Source organism: Bombus impatiens, unplaced genomic scaffold, assembly GCF_000188095.3.
Source record: "Bombus impatiens unplaced genomic scaffold, BIMP_2.2 scf_0203, whole genome shotgun sequence".
Taxonomy (NCBI): Eukaryota; Metazoa; Arthropoda; class Insecta; order Hymenoptera; family Apidae; genus Bombus; species Bombus impatiens.
This window is the reverse complement of record NT_176622.1, coordinates 1112385-1135883: the sequence shown is the minus strand read 5'-3', so window position 1 is coordinate 1135883 and position 23499 is coordinate 1112385. Positions and strand designations below refer to the sequence as shown.

The following is a 23499-nucleotide window of genomic DNA, read 5'->3' as shown; positions in this document are numbered from 1 at the left end:
TTTGGGCATTTGGGTTGAAAAATGATAGGTTTGTGAAAGATATTTTTGTTGAGAATTGTGAATCTTAATCGCCGAAATAAAAGTAAAGGAATATTAAGATTACACTTAGAATTTATATTAAAATAGTTTTAGATTTATTTAATAAATGATTTATAGGATCTTCGTCGATATACATTTGCACGCGTCTCAGTACTTTCTTTGTATCGCCATCTTTTATGCCATACTGCTAACGGAACAGTTGCATTCGTGTGTTGTTCGAGATGCTGTGCACACACATACTTCCATACACTCATACTCGCATACGTATGTCACTACTACACGGATAATCTAGTTTAGCACACAAAATTATATATATCTCAATAATTTTAACTTTAATCTCGGAAAAGTGATCGCGAGGGACGAGGAAACGCAGCGCAGCGCCATGTTGCTACGTTCTCCTCATCTAGGTTCTTGAGTGGAACAATGATTACCTAAAAAAACAAATAAGTGGACTTTTTGCGGGGCCTGAATACACATTCAAATCCTATTATTATTTATTTATAATTATTTATTTACAAATGCTGTTACATATTATATATCTTTTATAAGAAGAATATTAAATAATAATACAATCCAATAATAATATTAAATAATTTTTCTCGCTTTTTTCGACGCCAAATTTTTGATAAAATCATCGATATCGATTGAATTTGCTACTTCACTTTTTATTGACAGAATAGTCAGAGATGAAAATCTCTCTTAACTTATCGATGATTCTAGATAATTTTCGTAGACCGCGGGTAGAACCTGCCTTGCCCCAGCCCTGAACGAAGAAATACAAATTTTGCAACGGTACAGTTAAAATATCTTGACCAAAGTACCTCGTGCATTTTTTGTACACAATGAAAAACTGCATGAAATGGCGTATCGAGAAACGTACAGTTGTGTGTAAATAAGTCAAATTCAGCTTGAAATCTCGAAAGCATCTCCACATAAATAAATCTGTTGATCACCGTAGGACGCTCCTCTTGAAACGGAACGAGTTCTATTGGAAACATTTTCTCGAAAAACCTATCGTTTACGAGATATGACTGGCGTGAGTCGCGACTAACACAAGACACCCTGTATATCATCAAGTTATCGATCAGATAAATAAATAGAAATTCTTCTATCGTTTATCCAGCTCCGTTCTTCCTCATTTTTATTATTCCACGATATACAACAATTTATAACGCTGATATCTCAACTGGAACAAAGAAACGTTCGTAAATAATCACTCGGTCGATCCATCGTCAAATTACAGAATCGCAACAATTTTCTTGCAACACTTCATTTCCGCCCTGTTTCACTTTGCCCAATTATTCCTCGTCGTCGTGTCGATTTGGCACAGCAACCGCATCTCGACGTTCGCTTCTCGTCGTTCTTATCCATATCGTTACTTGTCGATCCAGCTGGCAACGATCAACATCCATCCTCGAACAGCAGCAGCAAGAAGAAACGACGAAGCTACTCTGCTCGACTCGATCCAACTCGCGAAACAATTTCTTCAAACAAATTCATCAGCGAAGCTATCGAAACGCTGTCTCGTTCGTTTTCGTCGAATCGCCGCTTACTCTGCGAAATTTTGAGCCGCGGAAGTACAGAAAACGCGTAAGATCCAACGATCGAAATATGCAAGAAAATACAGAGATTTTGAGTGTACAGCTTCCGGTCGAGCAACACGTAGAAGCGGGCGAAACGTGAATTCTCGTGGGGAAGTAAAAAAAAGATACAGAATTTTATGATTTTATTTTGAAATTTTATTTTCACAATGTAACATGGTGCGTGTGTTAAGTTTGATTCATCGTTTGATCTATCGGTAACTTGATCAACTGCTTTCGCAGTATCCGACTATTCCAGCGCTCTTACGTACTGTTCGCGTTAAAATGTCCAGAAAGACGAAGTTACGCTCAAGTTTAAGGCGTCTCGGACTGCACGGAACTTAGGTCGAACTCGCATAAACGAGACTTCGCTGTATACGAACCACCTGGTTGTATGTGGATCGACTGATCTATCCAGGGTATTTTCGTCGTATTTTTGGCTATTTTGCATTTTCGCTGGTCGAATTCTATCAGTTTTAATTCGCAAGAGGGAAAGAAACATTGTAGTTAATAAATAAAATCTTTAATTTTATAAGTTAATAACTACTTTGCTCCCTACGATACTTTTAGCCAACTAACCTTTCGATTCTTAGCCAGATCTACCGTATAGTTTGCACTAAAGCAAAATAGAAAATGTCGAAAGAATTGCTCGCTTACAGATTGGTTCAATGGCCTTTGAAGTCTCAGCGTATAGTTTGCATAAAATTCTGCCGTATAATTTTCACAAAATTCTAGTTTGCACAAAATCAAACCGGAGAATCCTAAAAAATAGCTAACTTTTAAATGATTCTTCGTGATCTTTTACGAGACAAAGAAATTCCTTAGCGCGTTTCCTCAAACGCTATATCGCTTCCACGTAGATTTTCGAGTGTTCCGAGCGAGAAATATTTCCATTTCGAGTAACGTGTTTCTGCCAACGTTGTTCATCTTTGAAGCTACACTTGTCAACGCGCGCATATAAGCCATAACTGATTCAATTCGCGGAACAGTTTCCTTCTTGCGTTACGCGTATTATTCATCACGCAAACTCCTGAAACGCTGTCTCATTCGTTTGATTCGTGGTCGGGCCAATGGTTTGCCAAGCCATTCGAGGATCGTTTGCTTGCATGGTGTTCCTGTTGCATAGGCCTGGACGGGAAGGCACACGCTGGTCGAGGATCCATCGTTCAGAAGCTTTCAAGACGCTGGGCTACGATTCGAGAGGACACTCGATGGAAAGTGGCTGCTCGTCGTCGACATCTTCGCCGTCTTCTTTCACCCATCCTCCTCGTCAACCGTTCCAACACGCGAGACATTGTTCTCGTTGTCTTGTGATCGACTCGCGGCAAGATAGACGAGATGATTAAAACGTTACCATAACTGTGAGGAGTGTCGTTCGATGCGTCTCCTTCTTTTTTTATTATTTAATTTGTACTTCACGATTTGTTCAGCTGGACATTTGGTAAAGAAATGTATTTGCATTTGAAATGATTAGACGATGCGTTTCTTCTGTTAGAAATTTCTTTGTTTTGTCTGTGGCGCGGTTGATTTTTTGTGTTTTAATATTTTTCTTCTTCTTCATTCTCTTCTGCGTTTTTTATTCTCCTCTTCTTCTTTTTCTTTTTTATCTTCTTCTTCTCCTTTTTTCTTATCTTTTTCCTTCCCCTTTCTCTTCTTTGCCCTCTCTCCTTTTTTTCTTACGTTTCTCCTTCTTCTTTTTCTTTTGTCCCTGTATAATGTATAATGTACAAAATAGTAGCGTGAAGAAGAATAGTATAAAACAATATAGATGGTACAGAAACGAATAGAGTAAACAAAATTTTGAAAAAATTTCAATTGGTCGGAATGGCGAAGAAAACAAGAGAATATCATTCTTTTCGATCTTTTTTATCTGGTTCTTTTAACAAAAATTTAAACGACATATTTTGAAGATTTGTGGCAGTTATACGCACGCTGACAATTTCACCGAAATCGATGAACGTTACTACGAGTTACAAAACGAATTAAAAATGGCGAAGATCACAGTTTCGCTGTAGTACAAGAGTCTGCGATTTTACCGCAAGTCACCGATCATAGCCGAAGTTTGCCGAATGCACATTTAAATTGGTCGCATCGTTTCGTCTCTATTTAGAAGTGGTTTCTTTGTGAGGAGCGTCGCCTCTTGTTGCATCCCTGCTCTTTGTTCTGTGAACAATTTAAAAGCTGAAAATGCTCTTTCCACGCTGGATTGCGTGGCAGGTACCGCGTGAAAATTGTAGCCAATTTTGCTACACGTGATATCGCCGCATACTTCTTCTCTTTCCAATAGATCATTAAATTCGGTGTCGATGTCGACATCTCTCTTCCTTATAATTCTCGATTTCCTATACTGATTGAAGTGCTTCTGAATTATCATGCAATTTATCGTCGGAAGGAGAGTCCACTTGGTTTCTCTCTCACTCCCACTCCCATTTCTCTCGCTGATTCTTTTATGAGAGATAAAAAAATTTTTTTCTTTTTTCTCTTGCTCTGACGGTAACGAACGTTCAAGTTTGAAATGCAAAAAAGGAAGCTGCTACTTAATGAATACGACTCGTCAGTAATGTTAACGACAATTGACAATAGCTGAATGTGACCAGAACAACATTTTTCGTTGTTGATAATAATTATCGGTAATGGAAAGAAAATTTCGATCATCGACGATGGTTATTGGTAAGCTAAAAAATTTTGATACAATTTTGTAATGGTTATTGGTAAAGAAAACATTCTTTTCGTCTCCCATAATGGTTATCGGTAACCAAAACAAAATTCTGCTGATCGATAACGATCATTGGTAACCGGAAAAAATTCCGCTCATTTGTATCGGTTATCGGTAGCTAGAATGGAATTCCCATCATTAGTAATGCTTATCGTTGACCAAAACAATTTTTTCGCCGTCGATAAAGATTACCGCTAAGCAAAACAAAATTCTCATCGTCGATAATGTTTATTGGTAACCAAAAAAAAAAAACAAATAAAAGAAAAGAAAAATTCCAATCATTTATATTGGTTAGTGACGAGCGAAATTAAACTTCTATCGACGACGATGGTTACTCGTAATCGTAGCAATTAAAATCTCTTGATCGTTTGATTTTATGAGAAATGTTCTTCAGATTTCTCGATAGATGGCCTCCGTTCGAATAAGAATGAACTTTCTCAGCATGACTTTCCGCGAAGCGATGTTTGACATAACTGTTACTTCGAATCTGTGGCATTATTTTGCGTCTTAAGGAGGATAGAAATTCTCCCATCAGGTGCATGAATGAGTACTTCCAACCAGATGGTCGAGAGGATAATAGGTGGGTGGGTTAGCCGCGTAGAAAGTTGCATAGGGTCGGTGCACGTAGCCTTGACCCGTTTTCATCGAACGAGCCAGGTCAGGAGAGTGCGTCGGTACCAACGTTATAGAATCGAGCTTTTGCTCGCGTTGCGTGCAGTACTGGTGCACGGGTACCCGTGCACGCCTACGATTATCGTTATCGTCTTTTCGCCTGTAAATGCGCGAGAAAATGGCAAATGTCGAGGAAAATGAAGGAAAATTGCAAGACTCGTTTCGTGTTTTGTTCAACGGCCGCGTGAAACTATGCGTAACGCGTGCGAATTTGTACACGCAAAAACGTAGGAAACGCTTCTTGCGAATAGGTGTTTTTGAAGAGAAAAATTTTTCTTTTCCCTTCGCTGCTTCGTGTTCGTTAAAATATCGAATTTATACGATCGGTTTAATAGAATCGTATAAGCTTTTATAATAAATTGCATCGTGACCCAGCATCAATTTAATAACATCGTATAACGTTTAATAATAAATTACGTCATAAACATCGTCGCATTTAATAACATCATAGAACGTTTAATAATAAATTACGTCATCGAACATTGTCCATTTAATAAGATCGTATAACCTGTTCATTCACCAAATCTGTCGCTAGATGCACAAAGCAGAATGTAGGGGAAATTGGCCGAATTATACAGGGTGGTTGGTAATTGGTGGTACAAGCGGAAAGGGGGTGATTCTAGGCGAAAAAAGAAGTCGGAAATATAGAATAAAAATTTTTCGTTCGAGGCTTTGTTTTCGAGAAAATCGACTTTGAATTTTCGCTCGGTACGCGTGCGGTACGTTATAACGGATCTCACTGTAGATCGTTGTCTCGATGGAAAATCGTTGTCTCGATGGAAAAATTTTAAAAAAAAAAAATTAAAAAAAGATTTTTATTCTATATTTTCGACTTCTTTTTTCGCGTAGAATCACCCCCTTTCCGCTTGTACCACCAGTTACCAACCACCCTGTATACAGAGTGTCCCCTGATTTTATTCAACCCATGCAGATACTATACCATATGCAGATAAAAAAAAATGTCAGTAAAAAAAAAAATGTATAATTTAGGAGATATTTACGTGGCTGGATTAGAATGGGACACCCTGTATAGGATGAGCATCGATCAAGCGCTTTGGCAGTCAATTTTGAAGAATTTCACGAAAGTGGGACGAACCAATTGTGAACGGTTCACTATTAATATGCAATCATGAATTATCCGCATCGTAAACATCATCAATTTAATGATATCGTATAACGTTTAAGAGCAAATTACATGATAAACGTCATCGGTTTAACCAGTTAGCTGTTGCGGCCTCTTTGAAAACTTTGAAAATTGCGCACCTAAAATGTGTGGCAAAAAATAAACGATGACGAGTATAGTCGTCAAGCATGGAGTACATTTGGCTGTTGTAACAGAATTAAGTTGCAATGAAACGATTATTTTATTTTTGAATTTTATTACCGACAGAGCTCGCGATAATTGAAAATATTACCATTTTTTCGTGACGAGTGTACTCGTCAGAAACAGCTAATTGGTTAGTAATTTTGCTGATCAGTTAATACAATGATCTAAAAGTTGGTAAAAACAGTGGAGGAGTTTGCAATCGAAGGATGTGCGGAGTCGAGAATTCCCTGGCGATTCGTAATGGCGGCCGGTGGAGAAATGGCGAAAAAACCAAAAAAGACTTTAATTAAGGCAGAGTCGGTGAAAGGAGCGACCCGCTTAAATGGGAATTCAGCACGGGCGAATCTCCGGTAGAACTACGTTGACCAGCGCGCCTCTATAGTACACGAGAGCGAACTCGAGAATTTCATAATTTCTTGCCCATTCACAGCTCGTTGATGGAATTAGCCGTTTCCGCGAAACGAGGATGAAATTATCAGGTAGTCGAGAGATTTTCCTTACCTTCGTTTTCTATCGCGATTATTTATCACCGATAAATAATATTTCTCGCTTGATAAGAACGCTTACGTTTTATTCTCGCTCTATCGTCTCACTATTGTTCTAGAATTATTTCGTTCAAACTATAAGCAATTCTATTTTTTAAGTAAATTTTAATTTTAATTGTGTGTAAATGTTAAATCATAAATATATATACATATATGTAAAATTCATCTGAAATTAGAACCGAACGGGTTAACCAATTAGGTATTTCTGACGAGTATACTCGTTACAAAGAAATAGCAATACCTTGTGTCACGACGAATACATTCGTCATGTTAAAAAAAAAAGATAAAACTTGACGAGTATACTCGTCGTCGCTTACTTTTTGCCACACAGTTCAGGTTTTTCAAAGAGGTCGCGACAGCTAACTGGTTAAAGTGGATGTGGCAGTTGCAGCACAGATGCAACATTCCGACCAATCAACGCTTCGCAAAGAAAAAGTCTGTCTGCTTCGCGTCTTCTGCCAAACTTTCGCTTTCCAGATTCCTTTAGACACTTTCGGTTTCTCGCTCTTTTGTCTGCTCACGTTCAAGGACCTTTTCTTCGGCCTCGCTCAGCCTGCAAACCATACGCGAATGAATCTTCTCTCAGTTTGCCTTCCGTTGTACATTCTTCGACCGCACTTTTATTCCTTTCAAACGTATTTCAGTGTCAGCGACTTTCCACCTATGAAATATCTCTATCTTTCCGTTACACGGTTTTCCTTGGATCGAATTTTCCCCTTAATTAATATCATCAGCAGCAACGGCTTTATTTATTGCTTGTTCCCCAGCATCGTGACAGGAACGATGTGTTTTACTGTTTGTGTTTTCACCGACACGAAATTTGCTCCACACGCCACACTTCACCGACGACAGCTTTTACCGACTGACAGTATTAGCAGAGGGACGTGAGAAAGGATTTTTATTTGCGTAGATTTATTACTGTAATTAATGAGGAATGAAAATTACTAGCTCAAACCGGACACACTGACCACCACTGTGGCCTGTCACAGATTTGGTATTGTTTCGATCGTTGAAATTACACGGAAACTTAATGTTGATTAATTGACATCGAAGGGAAACTTATTTCATCGCTAGACAGCTTGTGCTTTGTATTGGCTTTGGGTTGGCTTTCCCGATCAGGCCGACCATCAACTATCCGCAGCAATAAATCTACAGGAAGAAAAATCCCCTAGCATTTCGCTGCGCTAATACCAGCAGCCAGTTGACGTTATTGTTGGTCAAAGCTGTTGTCGGTGAAGCTTGCGCAAGTAATTTGAATGGAACCCGTGTTTTACACACGTTTTACGTGCTTTCCTTTCTATTATACAGGGTGTCTCGGTATCAACGGATCTTCGTAAACTTGAACAATGTAGTTTAAGTGTAAAAAGAAAGAGAGACACTATGAGGAAAGAAAGTCAGGAAAATAGCAAGGAGTAACGAAACGCGAAGAAAATTAACCACAAGACAAGTATAAATATAGTGGATAGGTGTTATCAAAATATGTACAGGGTGTCTTGGTGTTAAACGACCAAACTTTACCAGTTTGTTCTACGAATGGGAACAAGGAGGGAACGTTATATAAACATAGTTCTGCGAACGCTTTATGAGAAAATTGTGACAAAAAGACAGAACCTAAAGGTAGTAGACTAATATTATCGTGAGAGATGAATCGGTCAGGGAGGACGCATTGTTCGGTTGACGAGCTCGCCAGCTCTTACGCTGTTGGACTTTTATCTACAGGCAAATGATAAAAGTGATAATGTGTCGCGCAAGAATTGATTCGAGATACGAACCGATACAAAGGATTCACGTGACGCATTCAGTGAGCCGAAGCAAAATAAGCGTCAAATTCGAAGAGTGAGAAACTTAATCTTCGAAAGATACTGTGTACTCGAAACGAAATAATACTTTTAAAATAGCAACACAAAAGTCTGATTCATTTGACTTTTCATGTTTCTTGCGTAATTTTCCCATAAAACGCTCGCAAACGATATTTTGTGTTACGACGAGTATACTCGTCATGCGTAAAACGTAGTCATAGTTTGCCGTTTAAATTACAATTTAGCAATCGCAGTGACTCGCAGTAATAAAATTAAGAAATAGAACAGTCTTCTCGTTACAACTTCTACGTCATAACAGCCACGCGTAACCCATGTTCCACGAGTATAATCGTCGTCGCTTACTGTTTTATCGACGATACTGTCGATATTTCAAGGTTCTCAACGAAAACACGGTATCGACGATACGTTCCGATCCTTTTAATTGAGAATCTTGAAATATTCACAATATACAGGCTGTCCAATTTAAATCTATGACGTCTATGAACATATCTATAAAAATAATTGTAATTGATACCGTGAAATGTTTCAAACAAAAGTTAGATGGCTTCGAGGGAGCTGTAATTTCATGCAAGTGTCTTTCTCTAGATAAAAACACTAGATAGAAACAACAATGTCGATCGTGTTGGAGCGATTCTCACTTCTAGCAAAACTCTGCATCTTCTCTAGTGTTTAGTTTTCTTAGTCGTCGAAGCCATTGAGTATTTTTTAGTTCTAAATCAATTTAAAGAGCCTCTCAACTTTACAGCCTTTTTCTAGGAACATGCGTTGCACGAATGGTGCAGCTTATACTTACATTTACTTGGATATATTTCTATTATACATTCATCCGCGCATTCCTCATTCTATTCCGAGAGAACCTCAACAGGTCGGACACTGATCCAACCTAACCCATATTCTTCTCCTTGTTTTCTACGAGATATCAAAGACAATTTACCGAATGTCCAGCTCTACGAATTAAATAAAAAAGGAAAGATATCGCCTCCAATGATCTCTCATCGGTGAGTTGAAATGAATTATCTCAATTAATTATGAGGAAGTCAAAATTATCTCCTTCGTCGATGACTTGAAATTTAATGGAATTCTGTATGAAAAGGCAGCCGCCTGCACGAAAATGAAGCGTATACGTGAAAATATAATCGTAACACGAATCGTATCGAAGATTCTTGCGAGCATCTGGGAAACTAACCTCTAATTGCGGTTACTTGTAGAGGAAAAAATAGCACGGAACATTGTTCGCTTGGCAAGTTGTTTTCTTCGAGTTGGTTGAAATCGACGAGGTACGCCTTTCTCGGTGTAACTATGAAAAGTAAGTGAGACACGAAAAATTCGATAAGCGTCTGTATGCAAACTTCAGTAACTGTCCGTGTAAAAAGGTTTTAGGAGCGTCCGACTACTCTGGCGAGTTAACGTAGTCGCAGACTCGCGATATCAAAGGAATTTCAAATGAACTCGAAGCGGGAATTGGATCAAGGAGCGAGGGGACGCGTGAATGACGATTTCCACGATTTTTCTTCGGTAGACGCGGCTCGAATAAAGGTATAAAGCTCGTTAATGCGGTACGTGCGCCGCCAGCGAATAAGTGGATGAGGAAACCTGACCGAGCGGGTTGGATGAAGAGGTTGGAATTTCCACGGAAAATGCACGCCGGCTATGCGGAAAATCGTCGTCGTTATTATTATTCCAGCTTTATTACGTGCCAAAAACGTCACCGGCTAAATAAATACGGATTAGGATATCACGGTGTTATTTTAATATCTAAGTAAATAAGAAAGTAAAAACAAGAGAGAAAAAATGAATTTAATTTCATATCACTCTCATAGAAAGAGGACTAAAAAGAAAACACCCCACTGACCTCGCTAAAGACATAAAATAGACAAACTCGAAAATGGTACCATGCTGGGGGTAGCCATCCACATGTTAAATAGCAATAAAGCTAGAAAAATTTACCGAACGTCCAGCTGGACAAATTGTAAAGTACAAATTAAATAATAAAAAAAATTTGATATCGTCGGTGGAAATCTCCCTACGGCGGCTACGTGCAAGGTTTTGTTTTTAAATATTTTTAGAGCACACGTGTATTAAAGTTTTGGGAGGAGTAAATCAGTGGGATCAGTTTCAATATACAGAAGAGAAAACGTGTCTTGTTGAAACTTTGGATACATTTTTAATGTTGGAAATATTATCTGACGATACTCTTTTCTTTCTTCTTTCTTTTCTTTCAAAAATACACTGCTACTCATAAATATACGAACAAAGACACGAGAGTTGCCGATACTTGACACGGATCGAACGTTTCCCATTGTTCTTATTTTCTACTCGTCTTATTTTTAAGTACTAAATAATGTAACAAAGTTAGAGGCTCAAGCGTAAACAATAAACGTAATGAGTAGACGTTGCAATATTTATGACCAGCAGGTTACAGACTCGATAAAGTAACTTGTTTTCTACCATTTTTCTTTTTCTACTGTGCCTGTAAAAAGTATCGACACGCCATCCTAGTTATTGTAGGTTATGATATACACCGATTAACGAGGTGCAGGTATATTAAACTTCGTTCAATAGCGATTTAATAGAATTAGTATTTATTAGTACTTTCATATTTCTTTCTGTAATATCTTTTACATCGTATTCGAAAATTATCTGAAATTAGTCTAAGTGAATTTGTTTGAGAATACTATTAGGTTGGCAACTAAGTGAATACGGATTTTGTCAACACCACCTAATGACAAAATCCGCAATCACTTAGTTGCTAACCTAATATTAGAATGAAACATAGAAGAAACGTCGTGAATTTTCGGTTTTTCGTTAACGTTATACGAATAAAAAACAAAATATCGATGGAAGAAACATGGATCCGATTGTAATTCGTTTTATGGAAAAGTCAGGCATTTATACTGACAAGGAAATAAATAAAGGAAGAAGAATTTAATTAAAGATTATTCGCTCGATTTATGTTGAATTCCATTTAGAAATTTTGATTAGAACTCAGAACGATTTTTCTTTTTTAAATAACTCCTCTTCTCGAATATAATTTTTTAATCAAATTCTTCTTCCAATTTTAATTGTACGAAAGAATGGGAAAAACACGAGCTAATCTTTCCGTGTGTTCTTTTTTCTGTTCACAGCTGACAGCAGTTTTCTCCTGGCGAACGCTCAGATCGTCGACTTCCCTATTGTCTATTGCAACGAAAGCTTTTGCAAAATCTCTGGCTATAATCGTGCCGAGGTAAATAGCCTGTTCTCCGCTTTTCTTAAGCCTCTTTCGTCCCACGGCGAACGTTTCGCGACCGGACTTACCTTTTCAATTTACCCCCTCCACTCTTCTTCAAACTTGTTCCATCGACCAAACCTACGATAATCGACTTTTCACGGAGAAATAATTGTTCGGGATATTTTTTTATTTTTTTTTTTTTAGTGATATTTTTATATTAAAATATTGGCAATTATATTTTTATAATTATAATACAAACGTGATTTTTCTTTTATTTTATTTTATTTGATAGAATTTTGCGATCAATTCTCATTGAGAATACGAACGTAATGACAAGAGGAAATACGAGAAGATACGTTTCAGAACGTTTGTTTGGAGTGTCGTTTGGTAAAATCTTAATATACTGGGTGGCTCGCAATTTAGTATACAAACTTAGCCGGTGTATCGTACGGGTGAAAATACGAGTAGAATTTCGCACAGCAGTGCGTAAATGCTTGGTTGGAAAGTTCTAAGGAAAATATAAAGTGCAACAAATACGCTTGTCGATACACTTCTCCTCTTCAACGGAGAATAGAACAAGATACATAATGTTTGTGGTGCACGTTGATATCAGTTTATATGGTATAACATTTATATGTTGTAACAAATTTTCACCGCCCCATGAAGCTGAGTTTGCATTGGTCCAGTGGCGTTCCAGTCCAGTCCAGTGGTCCAATCCAGCATTGGTTCGTAACTGGTATAATGCGATCGGTGTTTTCGTTGCAGTGAGCGATTCAGACCAACGACTGAATCGAAAGTTCTCTTTTCAATCTACATTCGAGTAACGTTCCAGCGTTGCTGGAATCGTGTAGACTCGATATCCAGTGCTGGCTGAATGTGTCATTCCAGTAAGCAATCCAGTGCAACGACTGGATGGAAGATCCTCTTTCCAATTCAATTTTTACCTGCACCGTCGAGAACAGTGTCACTGGAATCGTGTAGCTCGACGTCCAATGCTGGCTAAAGAATAGTACGTTTTATCCAATGCCATTAACCAGCTAACTTTGCTTCGACGTATATATACGTCAATGCAAAATTTTGCTTCGACGTATATATACGTCAGTGCAAAACTTCGCTTCGACGTATATATACGTCAGTGCAAAACTTCGCTTCGACGTATATATACGTCAATGTAAAACTTCGCTTCGACGTATATATACGTCAATGGAAAACTTTGCTTCGGCTGGCGTGTATACTCGTCGTGTATAATAGAAAATTAGCATTTACTATAAAAGGTCAAAATTTTAGTAAAAGGTAATATAAATTATATTTAGTTTTCTTTGTTCTTCCAGTAAAACTATGATGTATTTTACACAAAAAAAGTTTGATTATTTGATTATTTTCTTTGGTATATCGATTATACTCCGTATAATGTACTGCCTTTTATAAATTCAGTCGATTGTCTTCCCCAACGCATTGGGCGATTTCCCGAATTGTTTTCTGCACTTTACTTTATTATTTCTCGGCAATTTCTAAGTTTTTAATAACAACACCTTTCTCTCCAACGAATTGTTAATTTTTTCATCGAATAAAACTGTAGTCTTGCCTCGTCTAGCTCTACTTTTCTCGTGAAATTTATAATAGGACTTAGGAATGTTCGCCCAGGGCTCGACGTATATACTCGTCGTTGCTCGATTCCAATCCTGTAAGGGGGATTTTTAAAGTTAACTCCCGCGATTAGTCGCTTAAAGTCTACGAAATTTCACGTGTGTCCGACGAACACTGCGATAACGTAGACACGGAACAGTTTCTAGTCGGACAACTGGAACGTAGTCGCTCGATCCAGCTACAGGACCAATGCAAACGCAGCTTAACTCTGTTAATTCTGATGCCGTACGAGCGATTCACAGCTTCAGGAAGCGCTGCGCTAGCTCAACTTTTAAACTAATTTCATTCGCGAAAATCACGCCCGATAATCGGATTATCCTGGCCGTTTAGCGCGGACGTAACCGGTTTAACGCGATTGTAGTTCGTCGCACCTGGCCTGGACCGGTTTCCATCTAATTTCCCGATAACACACGTCGCGAAAAAACATTCACCGTGTACCTAATCTCACGACGATTCCCTCATTTCGCTTAATTACCAATTCTCCTCCTTAGTTCGCTCTCGTGAATTAAATTCACCAGGTTACGTTGGATTTATCGTAGCTAGAAACGTCCCGAAGCACAATGAATCGAATTTAGAGTTTAGCCACCGTACGATTTCCATTATACGCGTGAAATGTTTATGGCATTCATTCTTGGAAAGATGCGATGGTTGTAGCGTAATTCAGAGACGAAATTGAATTTCTTTTGCTTTTTTTTCGGTTTTCTCGGTCGAAATATGGTAGAAAATGCTATATATGACGATGCTATGTATGATGATTCGATGGTAGGAGAATTGGTAGATGTAAGGTCAGACGTTGGGATATCAAGTGGTTGCGTATAAAGTTTCTCTCTGATCTTTTAGACACCTTTTTTCTTAATAAACATAATGTTTTTTAATAAAAATGTTTATCTCAGTTTCGTTCGCTTTTCGTTGGAATATTTTTAAATAAAAATACGATACATTGTTCGCTTATATCTCGAGCGAGTGAATATAATGCAATCCGAGACGTTGAAAGTTCAAAGTTTTCTAATAAATTTCTTCGTATTCGCGGTAACTTTTTTTAAACAGAAAGAGACAATAAGATATTTCGAGTTAGAGTAGCGGGGGAATTTGTAGTTTGAAATATCTGGTGAATTCTTACTTCCAAACGTTTACTAATCTCTAATTCAACATTTTCGCCAATTGTTTGCTTAAAACGCGTGCTAATCTTCAATGTGAAACTTTCGCCAACTTTTGCCAATTTCCATGCCAATGTTCTTGATAATTATCACTCGCAGAATCTCGTGATTTCTGACTCGCGAATTTTCAATTTCTAATTCGTCATTTTCGCAATTATTTTCACTCAGTTTTTATTGATAATTGTTCTTGATAAAAAAAGTTTTTGATAATTATCACTCGCAGAATCTCGTGATTTCTGACTCGCGAATTTTCACCAATTTCTAATTCGCCATTTTCGCAACGAATTTTCACTTCGCAACTTTCGTCAATCTCTAGCGTGAAGTTGTCGCGAATTCCTCGCCTCAAATTTATCTCAATTTCTCATTTAAACTTTTTGCCAATTTTGACTCCCGATTTTTTGCCACCTCGTACTCGGACATTTTTGCCAATTTTTATACATTCGTCCTTTCTTTATTTTGGCCAAATTCCAACATCCAACCATGAAAACTGGTATACGCTAAAACTTTGATCGTCTTCAACGACGAATAGGTCAGATAGCGATGTAAATGGATTAATCTGCCGTCAGGTTATGCAAAAGTCCTGCCGCTGCGGATTCATGTACGGGGAGTTGACGGACAAAGATACGATCGCCAGGATCGAGGAATGCCTCGAGGGCCAGATTCACGATCAATTCGAGATCCTGCTGTACAAGAAGAACAGTAAGTACCCCTACGATATTTACTTCGCATGGGAGAAGCTTAAGTGTGGTGTTCGTGGCTTCTTTCGTCGCTGGAATCGACGACTTCCATTTTAAAGGCAAACGAAAATCAAATCCACGTTTCGGACAGATTAAAGATCCTGGTCGGTTAAGATCGTTGAAAATTGTTCGTTCGTAAGATTAATAAAAAAAGAGGAAACAGTCGTATTTTCTTCAATTGCTAACCAATCTCTCTTTAATGGAATTTTTTACTAGAAATTTCCAAATTGCCAACCAGTTAGTCGTTGCGATCTTTTTGAGAAGCGCGTAGCTAAAATGTGCGACAAGAAACAAGCGATGACGAGTATACTCGTCAAACATAGAGTATGTGTGGTTGTTCTAATACAGGATTAAGCTGTAGTAAACTTGTTACTTGTTACCGACAGAGCTCTCGATAACAGAAAATATTGCCGTTTCTTCGCGACGAGTATACTCGTCAATCACAGAGTATGTGTGGCTGTGCTAATACAGGATTAAGCTGTAGTAAAATGACTGTTTTATTTTTGAATTTTGTTACCGACAGAGCTCTCGATAACAGGAAGAGGAAACAGTCGTATTTTCTTCAATTGCTAACCAATCTCTCTTTAATGGAATTTTTTACTAGAAATTTCCAAATTGCCAACCAGTTAGTCGTTGCGATCTTTTTGAGAAGCGCGTAGCTAAAATGTGCGACAAGAAACAAGCGATGACGAGTATACTCGTCAAACATAGAGTATGTGTGGTTGTTCTAATACAGGATTAAGCTGTAGTAAACTTGTTACTTGTTACCGACAGAGCTCTCGATAACAGAAAATATTGCCGTTTCTTCGCGACGAGTATATTCGTCGAATACAGTTAACTGGTCAAGGAGAGACTCGTTTCGACGAAGATGTTCTTACGAATCTTCTAACCTCCAAAATGAGCAGATTCGTTCGTTTCGATCGAATTTCTCTTGCAACTTTTCCAATTGTATCTTCTTACGATATATAAGAAGATACGAGTATAAAGCGGAAGATATAAGAAGATTCCTTTTTTTCTTGAAACGTTTCAAAGTAAAAAACTGCCAAAAAGATCGACTGCCAATTTGCTACAATTGTAATACAAAATTAAGCTCAAGGAAGATAAAAACCAATTAGCGTCCCTCGTAAGATTTTTCGAATATTTTTACGGAACTTTCTACTATCGCGCTATGCTTGACAGACAACTATACGTACCTACCAACTAACTATAACTATATTTATTTAGAAAACCGAGTATACGAAGAGTGTAATAACAGTAGGTGACGGTATTGGTACGTGCGCTACGAAGAACGTGGAGGCGATTTGAGGCGGAACGCCTTTGGGGCCTATAGACGGTCGGAAGTCGTCGATTGCCAGCGAAATGATTCTGACAGAACGCCTCGAGGCACGAAAACGACGTATCATTGTGCATGCTCGACGCTGGTCGACCACCGAATACCGAACTCTGTCTGCATTCATCTGTATAATCGTGGACTGTCGGCTTCGAGAGTTTCCCGTGTGTTTTCACGTGTTGTTGGTTGTCGTCACTGTCGCCTGGTTCACGCAGACTCGCCTCGTGTATCAGTACGAGTACTTATATGTTACTACTACAACACGAGTATATCAGAAATCGAAAGAGAGAGAGAGAGAGAAAGAGAGAAACTCTCCCTTTTGTCTTCATTGACCATTCTACTGTTCATTTCTGAATAGTCATTTCTTTTTCTATTTTCGTTAGGTTGGTGCGTATGAAACCGTCGTCTTCTCTAACGAATTCCTTTCTTTCTTCGATCTTTCTTTTATCTCACTAATTATTAGCTAACGTTTATTAACTACGCTAATCGTCGGTGTTAATCTCATATTTGGATACTTAAATACTTAATTTATTAAATACGAGGCGTATCCAGAAAGTAAGTTCCGGTCAACTGTTCGAAGAACGTGCGAAGAACCAAGATTTGTTTCCATTTTATTCGATTTATTCGATGTTATTTGAGTACCTGGGTATCTTTCGATATAACCGGCATTCCTGTCTCAACGTTTATCGTAACGTAGCAGGGGTTCCCCGCTTGTCTTCGACGTATTGCTCCGCCGCGTGTTCGCATAACCGTCGTTCCACCGGGGGTCCTTTGAATCGTCGTTTCCTGCGAGGTGTTATCCATTCAAGACCTTTCTCGATCTTACAAAGAAAGAAATGACAATTTGGAACGACGCGTCGGTCGCTCGTAACGGAATCGCAGACACGTTTCTTCAGATCCGCCGTAATGGAAGACGAGCGATCAAAACGTTTACGATCGAGTATCTGGTTTCTCAGTCAGTATAATCTTATTACCGTGAAGTGATGCGATTCGACCGTAAATTCCTTTTGTGGACGAACGTTTCCAGCGTTCAACGAGCGTAAAAGTGCGACAAACGGCACCTCGTCGTCGCTCAAACTTTCAGTTCTTATCACCGTCTTAAACTAAATGGAACTTCAACGATCGAAGAGCCTGCCGCGATGAGGAGGCTGCTCCACTCTCGGGTAATTTCAGCAAATCCATCAAATTAACGTCTTTGAGTAAATTTGTGTAAATTAGAGCTGGTTGAGCAAATCTGAATAAATTCGCGTAAATTTGAGGTAATTTGAACAAAATCGAGTGGACTCGAATAAAATTGCGTAAATTTGAGCAAATCTGAATAAATTCGTCTGAATTTGAGCGAGTTTGAACAAAAATCGAGTAAGTTTGAGCGAGTTTGAGCAAGTTTGAGTAAACTTGCGTAAATTTGAGCGAGTTTGAGCAAATCTGGATAAATTCGGCTGGGTTTGAGCATGTTTGAAGAAAATTGAGTGAGTTTGGGTAAATTTGAGCGAGTGTGCCATATCGAGCCTTTTTCGAATCGTGTCTCATTACTCGAAACTTACTGCTTCTTTATTCTTACCATACCCAAGCGAAAGATAAAATTTTTTTTTGTCTGCTTCTAAGAAAAAACGCACAAAGAGCGGGGCTGCCTCCTACGAAACGAAATTTGTAATTCGTAATTTATAATTTATGCCAACGTACGAACGAAGCTGGCTGACCTTCTGCAAGCACATCGCGTCGCTTCGTATGGCTTCTATACGTAAACGCCTGTTACTTTCTGGACGACCCTCGTATTATCGACGTACGTCTGTATTAATATTTATCTGCCTATAACGATATTCAACACACTCGTATCAAGTTTCTCTACTGATTATTGTATTTAATACTTCCGTATCAAATTTCTACGTTAAATGTCACGTGCAACGTTTCTTTTCTCTCATTTGTGACGGGGTGGAAATGGAATGTACGTGGGAAAAGGCAAGAGGAAATATAGACAGGCAGAGGAAAATTAGATTGGCGTAATAAGATACACAGTACGGTAGCTTAAGAGTAACAGAGCTTGTACGGACATGTGTACGTATCTGATCGAAATAATTTGCAGGATGTTCTCGAGTTTGCTATTCCCAAGGATTACGTAAAGAACTCGTAGAATTTAAAAATTCTTCGAACGCTATATTCTTTCACGAATCTCTCGTTTCGAAATGGTATGAGATTCGTTCCAAGATTTTTGGACATCGTCCAGAGTTCTCTTGCGCGATGATATTCGAACCAATAGTATCGCTACAATAAATTGGCAATTATTAATAAATTGCTCGTTGCGACTTTCAACTTTACCACGTTGTTAATCTGTAACACTAAGCTCACCAGACTCGGTCAAATGACCGATTTCAATATTTTATTTAAAATTCTACGTTCGTCGTTATATTTTTCTTCGAATTGTTAGTTCGTCCATTTCACTTTATGCAAATTCCTGTATCAACAAAAATCGGGAGATCGATTAATCGGATAATACGGGGATTTACATAAAGTTAGAGAAACAAGAAAAATAACGACGAAATTAAACGAAATAAAATTTTGAAATCGATCGTTTCACCGGACCTGGTAAGATTAACGTTAAAATTTTCATTGTGTAAAATTATTCATAGGAATCGTAATATTGCATTTACGTATAGCTGTATCGACGCTCGATAAACGTACGTTACGATAATAACAGGATAAGAAGCTGGAAGCAGTAGCAGGAGCCCGTGAAATTGGAATTTCACGGAAACGATATTTCATATGCACCAGCCTGACGTTTCATTCACGATTGACGACATTCTCAGTCACGACTCTTCTAATTCCTCTATTTTCCTTTATTTTCCATTTGTTACTTTTTTCTGATTCTCCGAGTTTTGTACGCTACTTTCGCGATCTGATATATCGGCCATTGAGATCGAAGCTTTCAGGCAAGTTGCGACCGTCGCCAACGAAATATCCTAAAACTTTAAAATTAACTTCGAAATCGAACGACCGACGCTGTATCGAAATTTAGAATATTTCCGAAGGACGCAAATTACGCGAAAATCTCAACTTTGGCACGGTGACGCGCGAAAGTTTCCGGATGGATCCTTTGTTTTACATTGCACAAGCGTTGCTTGCAAGAATTTTAACGCTAGAACCACCGATGGCAAAAGTGTGAAGTTTATACAAAAGCAGTGAAAAAGGACAGAAAAAGAATATATTGGGTTGGCAACTAAGTGGTTGTGGATTTTGTCATTAGATGGCATTGACAGAATCCGCAGTCACTTAATTGCCAACCCAATAACGAGAAAATACATAACGATGTATGTAATGTATTTTACAATAAAAGATCATAGCAGTCCTACAAATGGACAAATGCAGCGGCAAGCGTGGAATTTCTACGAGAAATGAAGAATTTTTTTTATAGTCGATTATCTAACTATCGTTGATTAATGTTATATTGGGTTGGCAACTAAGTGGTTGCGGATTTTGTCATTAGGTGGCGTTGACAAAATCCGCAATCACTTAGTTGCTAACTACGTAACAACAAACTTTAACGATACTATATTTAGTTATAGCGTTATCGACGCACGATAGAATTTGTAAAGTGTTTAAATTTGCCAAAATGGATATATTCAGGTTTAAAATTGACGGTCGATCGCTAGAATAAAAGCGGGGAAAATCGCTTCTTGGTGATTATTTGCCAATAAAAGCTACTTGTACAAAGTCGTGTAAAATGTTGTATGAACAAAAATCCAGCTGCAACTTCATCGTTTCGTGCTACGATTTTCAAACTGAATTTCGTGCCTGTCGTAACACGACTACAACAGCCAATGGTTAGAACGCCAGTTTCCCCATCAACGTTAATATTCTGCCACCGATCCTCGTCCGGTTTTAACTTTATCCAGATAATCGGAAAAATATGGTAACGCTTTCCACCTGCATCGAAGTTTCACGTACGCCTCAAATGGTACAGGATTTTCCACTGAAATTTCTCGTATTTTCCATAATCCAAAGCTGCTGCTATCCCATGTTTGACGAATTTACGAATTTATTCTTACGAATGGCATGTTCGAATGATGACCAGTTACGAGATAGACGTTGTTTTTCTTTTTAGAAAGAAATTCTCAATTTATGGTAGGAAATAACACACAACACAAGTTTCAAATAACATGAGACAGAAAGAATCTCAGACACGCGCGAGGAATATTCTTCGCCTTTTACCGTTTACTTTCGAGTGACGTCGTTGCACTGCAAATACCTCGATACATCGCTTTTGCAATGTAAAGCAAAAGATCTGTGGAGCAGCTTTCGCTATCGATGGTCCAGTTACGATTCGATTGAAATTCGCTTGCAACTCGCGAAAACGGATTTATCGGCGGTCGGTGCGATTGCTCGTTGAGCAAAAAAAAAAAAAAAGAAACTCGACAGCGACCAGTAACGAGCTGAGATCGTGTCGAAAGGAATCCCAGACAGATTGAAACTCCAACGAATAATCCAACAAATGTAAAAGAAAAAAAAAGAAAAATATAAACCCGCCCTCCTACGTTCTAGAGACGATCCTAGCGATCTCGTAGCGATCCTAGCGATCTTCTAGCGATCTCCTGACGATCCAGCCGTGCGAAATAACGAGAGTGATCGTGTTCTGTTTAAAGGTGCCCCACGAGGTATGTCTAGCTCAGGTTCGCAAAAGAGTGCTCGAAAAACCCACCAGTAAGTCACCCTCGAATCTAACTATAACAAAAACTATAACAAAACACCTAATTTATTATATATATATCTATAGTTTATATATATTTATACATAGATATATACGCAAATATAAGTATACAGTTAGACATATTAATATTCGGTAGAGTCTCCGTATTCGTTGCTTCGTATAGAAGACGATGATTTGGATATCATGTTGCTTGTTGTACGAGAATATCAGATGTTTGTCGTAGCTTGAAAATACGTGTGAAAAATGTTCTCTTCTTAACGATAACGTTTAACCGTACGGATAGATTTTTCACGAAAATGAAATTGCCCTGTTCGTTTCGTAAATTGGGAAGAAAATGCTTGTGATCGAAGCATTTTCCTCTTTAAATCCTCCTCGAAATATGTGCTGCGATTGAGACTGATAATCGTGCAATTTCTCACTAACTTTTGTTTTAATTTATTTTTGATTTGTTATATTTATTTGAACTTATTTATTACGATGTATTAGGTTGTCCGAAAAGTCTCTTTCGTTTCATAAGGTGATAATAAATGAACAACAATTTCTGTTTTATATTATTTTATTGAATTAGGTATGATCCATTTCGTTATATTTCTATTATTATGTTCGTGCATAATTCAATAAATTAATATAAAAAAAATATTGTGCGTCTATTATTTTCTTATAAAACGAAAGAAACTTGTCGGACAACCCAATATCGTAAGTTATCTGTTTGTCAAAATTGTTTCCCCCTTTCGTGTCACGTTAGACGCTAGGTGTGTCGCTAGTCGTGCGAGATAAATCTATTTCGCAATTCTAGCCATTTGTAAAGATTACTATGTGGATTATGTTACGGAGCGTAAATAAGCTTCCATGTATTTCAGTGACGTAGAAATAAGAGAATTTTTTCTTCAAAATCTATGGTTCGATCGATCTCATCAATTTTAGAAAGAAATTGTTTATTGTACTTTGAAGTTGCTATGAATGGTTCGTATTCTCGTAAAATAAGCGATATTGTGTTTAACGCTAACCATACCAGGCCCGGTGAAATAATTGCTTCCAAAATTTAATTTAAAATGTCTCTTTTGTTCGTTTAACTTTATGTAAATTCTGACATTAACAAAAATAGGGAAATTGATTAATAAGATAACAACGACCAGTTTTAAAATTTAATTCCAAATTACACTTTCGTCTTTATTTTTTCCGCTTGTCTAACTTTACGTAAATTCTGACATTAACAAAAATTGAAAAATTGATTAATCAGATAACAACGACCGGTTTGAGAATTTAATTTTAAATTGCACCTTCGTCGTTATTTCTCCTCTAACTTTACGTAAATTCTGACATTAAAAAAAAACAGAAAAATAACGATGAATGTACAACTTGAAATGAAATTTTCAAACCGGACCTGCTAACGTTAGCGTTAAATCATCTTCTCCTGTACGAAATTACCAATACAGATTAAACATCATAACCGAATATCAATCGATGTGAGATAACTGTGTATCTACAGATATTGTATTAATGTACATTTCGAGGTATATTGTATACGATTGTTATACACCCATCTTTAGCCTGAACAAGAGACGACACACGTACAAGGATCGTCGAACGATCCCGGGACCAAGGGGCGGCCATATTGAGAGGACGCTATTCGACCTCCCACCTACTCTTGATTTCAGTTAATTCCCCCCTGAAATCTTTGTCCTAAGTACTAGACACACGTATTACAACACGTATCTATCGGCATTTTTGCCAGATTTTGTCCTTTTGCCAGCCAGGCGAACGACACGCCATTCTTTACGACGATTTATCTCCACGATTTATCATTTGTGTTTCTCTTTTCTCTACGATTTTTTTTTCTATGAATACTACCGTTCCGGATTTTAGTCGTTATTGCTTGGGTACAGTCTTTTTCCGTAGTAACGATTTTTTAGAAAACGATTTTTGGGAATGTTCAAGCTATTTTTCACGCGGAGATGATATCTACACAGTATTGAAGAAATTTCTGTATTTTATTTTTAACGTTGTTCTTTTCGT

General features: G+C 37.9%; 1 protein-coding gene and 1 long non-coding RNA gene across 14 annotated transcripts in view; one reads left to right on the top strand and one right to left on the bottom strand.

Annotated features, from left to right (window-relative positions):
• LOC100742779 (potassium voltage-gated channel protein eag) overlaps nucleotides 1-23499 on the top strand; it is a 130763-nt gene that overhangs the window by 73298 nt on the left and 33966 nt on the right. For 5 of the 13 annotated variants that reach the window (XM_012383100.2, XM_024366173.2, XM_033319673.1 and 2 more), the window contains exons 2-5: nucleotides 11825-11925; nucleotides 15281-15413; nucleotides 21419-21476; nucleotides 23034-23140. In XM_012383100.2, the coding sequence (XP_012238523.1) occupies nucleotides 11825-11925; nucleotides 15281-15413; nucleotides 21419-21476; nucleotides 23034-23140 (399 nt within the window). Of the gene's footprint in view, nucleotides 1-11219; nucleotides 11239-11824; nucleotides 11926-15280; nucleotides 15414-21418; nucleotides 21477-23033; nucleotides 23141-23499 lie in introns of those variants that run through there. The other 8 variants (XM_024366176.2, XM_024366177.2, XM_012383105.2 and 5 more) reach the window with 3 other exon arrangements.
• On the bottom strand, nucleotides 1798-3010 carry LOC117151429. Its single transcript, XR_004461343.1, has 2 exons — nucleotides 2199-3010; nucleotides 1798-2086 (listed from the first exon to the last, which is right to left on the bottom strand). It is a non-coding gene; the product is annotated as an uncharacterized LOC117151429 (long non-coding RNA).